Here is an 8,862-nt window from a genome sequence, read left to right as displayed (position 1 = left end):
CGTACTCCCCCCCATTCACTGGCCAACCTGGCATTAACGTGGAAACAGTTAATTTTACGCCACTTGATTTTTACTCACTGTTTTTCACCGAAGATCTCTATAGATCTATTGTGGACCAAAGCAATTTGTACGCTGGTCAACACATCGCCATTATTCCCCGGTCCGCCCTTGGCAGACATTGGAAACCAATTACGGTTTCCGAATTTAAGATCTTTCTGGGTCTCTCCCTCAACATGGGCATAACCAAAAAGAGTGAGTTGCGGTCATATTGGTCCACTGACCCAATTCACCATATGCACGTGTTCTCTGCTTCCATGTCAGGGTCACCATACGAGCAGATTTTGTGGTTCATGCACTTCAGCGACAATGAACTCTGTCATTCTCGTGGAGACCCTGCATACGACCTTAGAAAGCCTGAAGGCGGTGCTTGGCTTTCAGGGCCCCGTACGCAGCTAGGTCTCCAAAAAATCCCACACATGTGGTATCCCCATACTCAGGAGAAACAGCAGAATTTATTTTGGGGTGTCATTTCTAGTGATGGACGAACTTCCGACGGGACGTTTTGCGAACGCGGACCGCGAACGCGGCCGATAGTTTGCAAACCGTAACGTTCACGGCGGGCCCCTTTGAATGGGAGGCGAACTTTGCAAACCTACAGGTCAAATTTGCAGCCACAAAATAATTACTAGCTGTGCACACATAGTTCCACCACATGGCCAATGACATAACACATGTATGAGGTGAATCTGGGATCGACAACTACAAGCATTCTTTTTTTATATGTGAAATTGTTGTGACAATTCAGGACTGTGGAGCGCATGAAGGCAATGGAGGAGAGGGAAGGTTAGGGTAGGCAAAGAAGAGGGTGCAGGAGATGATCACCAGCAGCGTGACATACAGCAATGACACCTGCACCGTGATAGAGTGATCTGACACCAGCACCATGATAGAGAGCACTGACATCAGCAGCGTGACATAAAGCACTGACACCAGCACCGTGATATACAGCACTGACACCAGCACCGTGATAGAGAGCACTGACATCAGCAGCGTGACATAAAGCACTGACACCAGCACCGTAATATACAGCACTGACAGCAGCACCATGATAGAGAGCACTGACATCAGCAGCGTGACATACAGCAATGAAACCTGCACCGTGATAGCGTGATCTGACACCAGCACCGTGATAGAGACCACTGACATCAGCAGCGTGACATAAAGCACTGACACCAACACCGTGATATACAGCAAAGACACCAGCACCGTGATAGAGAGCACTGACATCAGCAGCGTGACATATAGCAATGACACCTGCACCGTGATAGAGTGATCTGACACCAGCACCGTGATAGAGACCACTGACATCAGCAGCGTGACATAAAGCACTGACACCAACACCGTGATATACAGCAAAGACACCAGCACCGTGATAGAGAGCACTGACATCAGCAGCGTGACATATAGCAATGACACCTGCACTGTGATAGAGTGATCTGACACCAGCACCGTGATAGAGAGCACTGACATCAGCAGCGTGACATAAAGCACTCACACCAGCACGGTGATATACAGCACTGACACCAGCACCGGGATATACAGCACTGACACCTGCATCATAAGCAGCCCAAGGAGGAAGTCAGCATAGCACAGGGATGGTGGGAGTCCCTCATAATGAGCATAGCACAGGGATGGAGGGAGCCCCTCATAATATGCACAGCAGAGGTACAGCCCCAGGAGGAAGTCAGCACAGCACAGGGATGGTGGGAGCCGCTCATAATAAGCAGCCCCAGGAGGAAGTCAGCACAGCACAGGGATGGTGGGAGCCCCTCATAATGAGCATAGCACAGGGATGGTGGGAGCCCCTCATAATGAGCATAGTACAGGGATGGTGGGAGCCCATCATCCAGGGGTTCATCACTCCTCAGAGCGTCCACATCGGCCGTTAACCCGATGTAGTCGGACACCTGACGGTCTAGGCGTTCCCTGATGCTGGATCCGGATGACACCTGTCAATGGGTCGGCTGAAAGAATGACCTCATATCCAAAGTTACCAACACATCTTCAAACCGGCCTCTACTTGCAGGCGCTGTTGGATTGGTACCCGCAACTCCTTCTCTGGAAGTGGGAATTGCTCCTTTGCCAGCGCACGCAAAAGCAGAATGCAGCATTTCTCGAAGCAAGGACTGAAAGTGCTCCATTCTGACAGCCCTCTGTGACGGCGGTAACATTTCCGCCATTTTGTGTTTGTACCGGGGGTCTAAGTAAATTGCCACCCAGTACAGGTCCTTGACCCTTATGCTTTTTATACGGGGGTCCCTATTAAAACACTGGAGCATGAAGGCCCCCATTTGCATTAAACTGGAAGCGGTGTGGTGGCCTGGCTCCTGCTCATCATCTAGGATAATGTCGTCCTCTGCATTCTCCTCTCCCCATCCGCGCACAACAACAGGGATCCCAGAAAGGTTTAAAGCATGCTCTTACTTCTTCTCATCTGCCCGGCACCATCCTCCTCTGACTCCTCTTCAGACTTCTGTTGTTGACTTGTCTCAGATAGAGTAGCCCCCCTGGGAATTCATCCAGCATTGTGACTTCCTTATCTTCCCGCTCCTGCTCCTCCACAGCTTGATCAATGACACGACGCAATGCACGTTCCATAAAGAAGGCATAAGGTACCATGTCACTGATGGCGCCATGGCTGCGACTGACTAGTTTTGTGATCTCCTCAAATGGCTGCAGAAGTCTGCATGCGTCGTGCATGAGCAGCCACTGGCGCGGTGAAAAAAACCCCAGCTCCCCAGAACCTGTTCTGCCGCAGAGTTCATACAGGTAGACGTTAACTGCACGTTTCTGCTGGAGCAGCCTATCAAGCATATAGAAGGTTGAGTTCCATCACGTCAGGCAATCGCAAATAAGACGTCTGACCGGGAGATTGTGTCCCTGCTGAATGTCAGCAAGGCGAGCCATGGCCGTGTAAGATCTTCTGAAATGGGCCAAGATTTTCCTTGCCTGCCACAAGATGTTCTGGACCCCAGGGTATTTAACAACGAATCGCTGCACGACCAAGTTTAAGACGTGTGCCATGCATGGCACGTGCGTAATTTTGCCCTGTTTCAATGTGCTAAGCAGATTGGCACCGTTGTCACACTCCACTTTACCAACTGTCAAATTGAGCGGTGTTAGCCACTGATCTGCCTGTGAACGCAAAGCTGAAAGTAGTGCCGGGCCAGTGTGGCTCTTGGCTTCCAGGCACAACAGACGCAGCACGGCATGACAACCTCTCACCTGGCACGTCGAATAGGTTCTGGGGAGCTTGGGCGGCGCAGCGGAAGAGACGCTAGCAGCGGAAAAGGAGGAGTCAGCCGAGGAGGAGAGGGAGGAGGATGGAGTAGGAGGAGGAGGAGAAGAAGAGCCCGGCCTGCATGCAATCCGTGGCGGTAAAACCAAATCTAAATGGGTGCCACGGGTTACATGCTTGACGCCCGTCAGAAGGTTCACCCAGTAGGCAGTAAAAGTGATATACCTTCCCTGCCCATGTTTGCTAGACCACGTGTCTGTGGTCAGATGTATCTTGGCACCGACACTGTGTGCCAGAGATACATTCATTTGCCGCTGAACATGGCCATATAGCTCTGGGATGCCCTTCTCTGAGAAATACTTCCTTCCTGGGACCTTCCATTGTGGTGTTCCAATGGCCACAAATTTCCGAAAGGCCTCCGAGTCCACCAGTTTATATGGCAGTAGTTGGCGGGCTATGAGTTCTGACAAACCACCCGTCAACTGTTGGGCAAGAGGGTTATCCGGCATCATAATTTTTTTTTACGCTCGAACATTAGGCCCACGGAAGCCTGCCTTTTTGCAGAAAAACGTGAGCTTGGCGTGATGGAAGGTGGAGTGGAGGACAATTGTGAGGAGAGAGGAGAAGGAGAAGTAGAAGACGAGGTTGGACGGTGAGAGCCTGGAGTGTGGCTTTGTGTGTTCCGTTGCTCCCACTGGGCTCGGTGATGGCTGCTCATGTGCCTTCTTAAGGCGGTCGTCCCTAGGTGAGTGTTGGGCTTACCGCGACTAATACATTGACTGCAAAGTTTGCAGATGGCAACGCTATTGTCAGCAGCAGACACGTTAAAAAAAGCCCACACTGCGAAGCCATGTGCCGGCATCCTTGGAGCGCCAGATGTGACCGTACAAGGTCGATGACTTGCTCCTGATACATTTGCAGTCTGCTTTGTCCCTCCTGTGCAATGTAAGTTATTCTTGCTTCTCCTCCCTATCTGCTGGTCCATATCTCCCTCTGAACTCCCCTCCTCTTCCTCTCTTGTGGGCACCCACGTGACATCACTAGACACGTCATCATCAACGTCACCTTCCCCACCGCTATAAGTAGAGATCTCGGAGTAGGCAGCAACACCGGGGACCAACCTCCTCCTTGGGCTGATCTGGGTACTGTCGTCAGACTGCTGAGTGGCGGTTGTTGCTACCTCCTCTTCCTGATCCAATACCAAGAGTGGCTGCGCATCAGAAATGTCTTGATATGGATCGGAAAATAATTCCTGTGACTCAAGCGGAAGGTATGTGGTGGTGGTGGTGTTGTTGGTGGTAGTGTCTTTGGGGGTGCACAAGCAGAGAGTGAAGAAGAGGGTGCAGATCGAGAGGATGAGGAGGGTGCAGAAGAGTAAGGCTGAGTGAGCCACTCAACCAAGTCTGGTGCGTCCTTTAAATGAATTGAACGCACCTTCTGCAACTTCCCACTTTGGCTCAAGCCTGTTGCTCCTGCCCTACCCCTACCACCCCTGCGGAAGGGCCTGCCTCTTTCTCTGCCTGTCATTTTTTAAAAGACCCTGTGACAAAACTCTCAATCCCTATACTGATAAAGGACTACTGCAGCAGAAGGGCAGCAGTCAGCAGTAGTGCACCTCAACCCTATGTATTGTGGACCTATACCAGTCCTTACAGAATAGCAGACTGTACCTCACTCAACCCTATGTACTGTAGTACCCAATACCTTACCAGTCCTTATAAGGACCTTTGTGGAACAAGTAGGTTGTGAATGATTAGCAGACTGTACCTCAGTCCCTATACTGATAAAGGACTACTGCAGCAGAAGGGCAGCGGTCAGCAGTAGTGCACCTCAACCCTATGTATTGTGGACCTATACCAGTCCTTAAGGAATAGCAGACTGTACCTCACTCAACCCTATGTACTGTAGTACCCAATACCTTACCAGTCCTTATAAGGACCTTTGTGGAACAAGTAGGTTGTGAATGATTAGCAGACTGTACCTCAGTCCCTATACTGATAAAGGACTACTGCAGCAGAAGGGCAGCGGTCAGCAGTAGTGCACCTCAACCCTATGTATTGTGGACCTATACCAGTCCTTACAGAATAGCAGACTGTATCTCACTCAACCCTATGTACTGTAGTACCCTATACCTTACCAGTCCTTATAAGGACCTTTGTGGAACAAGTAGGTTGTGAATGATTAGCAGACTGTACCTCAGTCCCTATACTGATAAAGGACTATTGCAGCAGAAGGGCAGCAGTCAGCAGTAGTGCACCTCAACCCTATGTATTGTGGACCTATACCAGTCCTTAAGGAATAGCAGACTGTACCTCACTCAACCCTATGTACTGTAGAACCCTATACCTTACCAGTCCTTATAAGGACCGGTGTGGAACAAGTAGGTTGTGAATGATTAGCAGACTGTACCTCAGTCCCTATACTGATAAAGGACTACTGCAGCAGAAGGGCAGCAGTCAGCAGTAGTGCACCTCAACCCTATGTATTGTGGACCTATACCAGTCCTTACGGAATAGCAGACTGTACCTCACTCAACCCTATGTATTGTAGTATCCTATACCTTACCAGTCCTTATAAGGACCTTTGTGGAACAAGTAGGTTGTGAATGATTAGCAGACTGTACCTCAGTCCCTATACTGATAAAGGACTACTGCAGCAGAAGGGCAGCAGTCAAGTATAATATTCTTTCTATATTTGGAAGAAAGCCTATTATACGTGTACAAGCCTATTACCATACCAGTCCTGAAAAGAACCTTTGTGGACCTAATAGTAACAGCTAATGATTAAACTGACTGTCCCTCACTGCCTCACACACAGCTTCCTGCCTGTCCCTATTTAAACTGACAAAACAGAGGCTGCTGGAACAATAACTTGAATAGCACTTTTGTGGACCTAATAGTAACAGCTAATGGTTAAACTGACTGTCCCTGCAGCACACAGCATCCTGTCCCTTTCTCTACACTGACAAAAGACACTCAGGCTGCTGCAACAATCACTAGCACAGCACTGCCTCAAACCTATATCCTGAACTACACCTAACACCTATACCAGTCCTGAAAAGAACTTTTGTGGACCAAATAGCTAGCGATTTGGGTCACTGCAGTCTCTCCCTGCTCCACACAGCAACCTCTCCCTATAGTGACAGAAGAAAGAATGTAAAATGGCCACCGGATCGGGTCTATTTATAAGTTAGGGGGAATGTCCAAGTGTCCATGTGCTGTAATGTCTCAATTGGCTGTCCTGTACCCCATGATGGATGTGTCATCATAGGTCAAAGTTCTTTTGCACAGTAAACACGGAAGTCCGCCAGGCAAACGGCGGCAATAGTCCGCCGATTGGGCGGAGCGGCGAACAGCTGAAATTTGCCGGGAAACGACCGCCGGGTGAACTGTTTGGCCATCCCTATTGAGGAATATTGTTATTCACTACCAGATGGTAGCCAGATCATTAGTAATAGGCTCAGAGTCTCTCAAAGCAGACTATGAGCCTTTAAGTGATATCTGTGTAAATGTAGGACATTTTGTTTAGTATGTTTCGCCATATACCTGCACACTCAAAGCCCATATTGATTGTCAGGAGTATTGGCAGCAAACTATTAGATAACATCACAATCTATCAAGTTGAAAGTAATGAGTTACATCAGTGATGCAGATCTCTTCTCTGTTTTAATCTCAATCGGTAAACCAGATTATATGGTATAAGATCTCTTGCCCAAAGTTCAGTATCTGTGGAAAATCTTACCATGTAGCATAAGTGTTTGTATCATTCCAGAGAGAAAGGAGATTCGGATGGGTATCGCTTATCATTAAGGTAACAGATAACATCCCTAGGGGGATCAGAGTCTCTGCCGGGTGGTCTGAGTGCTCTGTGGATGTGCTCCATTTCAATGAGTTCTGAGCTGTTCTTTTCCAAGAGCTGCTTGAATAAGGCAGACACTGTTGTGGTTAGCTGTGTGTTATCCATGCTTTCAGGGAGTCCTCTCACCCACAAATTTTGTCTCCTTCCGCGTTTATCCAGATCTTCGACATGTCTCTGGATGTCCCTCAGTTGCATTGTGTAAGTCTCCATAGAGTTGTTGATCTTCTTGATCGCTGACTGTTGCTGGGCTGTCTTTTTTTTCACATCCTGTACTCTGCCCGCCATTGCCTGTAATTCATGGCGGAGGTCCGTGATGGCGGCGGTGAAAGTATCTTTTATATCTGTCACCACTGCGCGGAGATCCTGCAAGGTCGGGTGTTGAGGTATTCCTGGGCTCACCATCATGTCAGGATGTTGTGAAGCAGATGGTGTCAGTACTATCTCGTCCTGCACTTGTAAGGTGGCTGAGGTGGAGGTCTCCATGCTAGGTCTGTGTGTTCCGAATATCTCCGGTATATTGTGGGTAGTCTGACCTCTGTTACTCCTCGGAGATCTCGATCCTGAAGCCGAAGTGTTGCGGGAGGCAGTCCCCATACTACATACTGTTGGAGCTAGCGGGTTAAGCAGTCATCCCTCTTCGAAGCAAGCCATGCCTTCCTTAAAAAAAAAATTGCTAATTTACCCATATTAACATGTACACCTGAGGTGTTAGAAGCTAAGACACTGAAGCTAAGGCACTTTCCAAGGTCAAGGTAAGAACAAACGACCCAACACAGTAGCTGCTGCGGTGGTGAGACTACACATAAATTTGTGTTAGTTCTAATTAAACTGTGGGCTGTGCCCAAACTGTAGTCTCAGACGTAATCATTTTGTGTAGTTTGAAAACCTTTCACTATCCTGCAGGGTTGACCTTGAAGAATACAGATGCATCTTAGCCATGATTTTGGCTGTAAATGAGATTAACAAGAACCCAGATCTTCTACCCAACGTTACCCTGGGCTATCATATATTTAGTACTTGTTCTGATCCAATGAAAACAATAGGATATGCCACAAAGATATTGTCTGGAGAAAATGAAGCTCCCAACTATTACTGTAAGGGACATGGAGAAGTGGCTGGTTTTATTGGTGATGGTACTTTCCATACAAATCATGCACTAGCTCAGTTACTCAGTCTACATCGCTATACACAGGTAGGTGATCACTTCAATATAAAATGTATGAAACATGGTGTGTTCGGTGATGGTTCCATACAGTCTAGTTGGAATTTTTGTAGCATTATTAATATGGAAACGGTGCAGATCAAAGGGAGATTGTACAGAAAGTGAGTATCTGACTCCGTCGGAAATGTAGACCGAAAAAGTCTGATGGGGCCTACACACGATCAAGATATCCGATGAAAAGCTTCCGTTGGACTTTTCCTGAAAGAAATTCCGACGCGTTATAAGTGTATAAAACTACCAACATCCAAATTAGACAATATATGTATGATGCACAGAAGTGCAGCAGGATATAACCCCCTTGGACTTTATGGATAGAGATCAAGTAGTAACATACATAGCCAGTTCCCTACCTTGGGCATCTTAGGCTTCATGTACACTGCTTAACCACTTCAGCCCCGGACCATTTTGCTGGCCAAAGACCAGACCACTTTTTGCGATTCGGCACTGCGTTGCCTTAACTGACAATTGCACGGTCATGCGACGT

General features: G+C 48.1%; 1 protein-coding gene across 1 annotated transcript in view; it reads left to right on the top strand.

Moving 5' to 3' along the window:
* Positions 1 to 8,067: 8,067 nt before the first annotated feature.
* Positions 8,068 to 8,862, top strand: part of LOC143986468 (vomeronasal type-2 receptor 1-like) — a 58,151-nt gene continuing 57,356 nt past the window's right edge. The window contains exon 1 of the mRNA XM_077484812.1: positions 8,068 to 8,348. Within this exon, the coding sequence (XP_077340938.1) occupies positions 8,094 to 8,348 (255 nt within the window). The 5' untranslated portion in view covers positions 8,068 to 8,093. The remainder of the gene's footprint in view (positions 8,349 to 8,862) is intronic.

This window comes from Lithobates pipiens, unplaced genomic scaffold, assembly GCF_037356315.1.
Source record: "Lithobates pipiens isolate NorthernLeopardFrog02 unplaced genomic scaffold, aLitPip1_a1.2 Scaffold_160, whole genome shotgun sequence".
Lineage (NCBI taxonomy): Eukaryota > Metazoa > Chordata > Amphibia > Anura > Ranidae > Lithobates > Lithobates pipiens.
The sequence above is the reverse complement of the archived record's forward strand: the minus strand, read 5'-3'. Positions and strand labels throughout refer to the sequence as shown.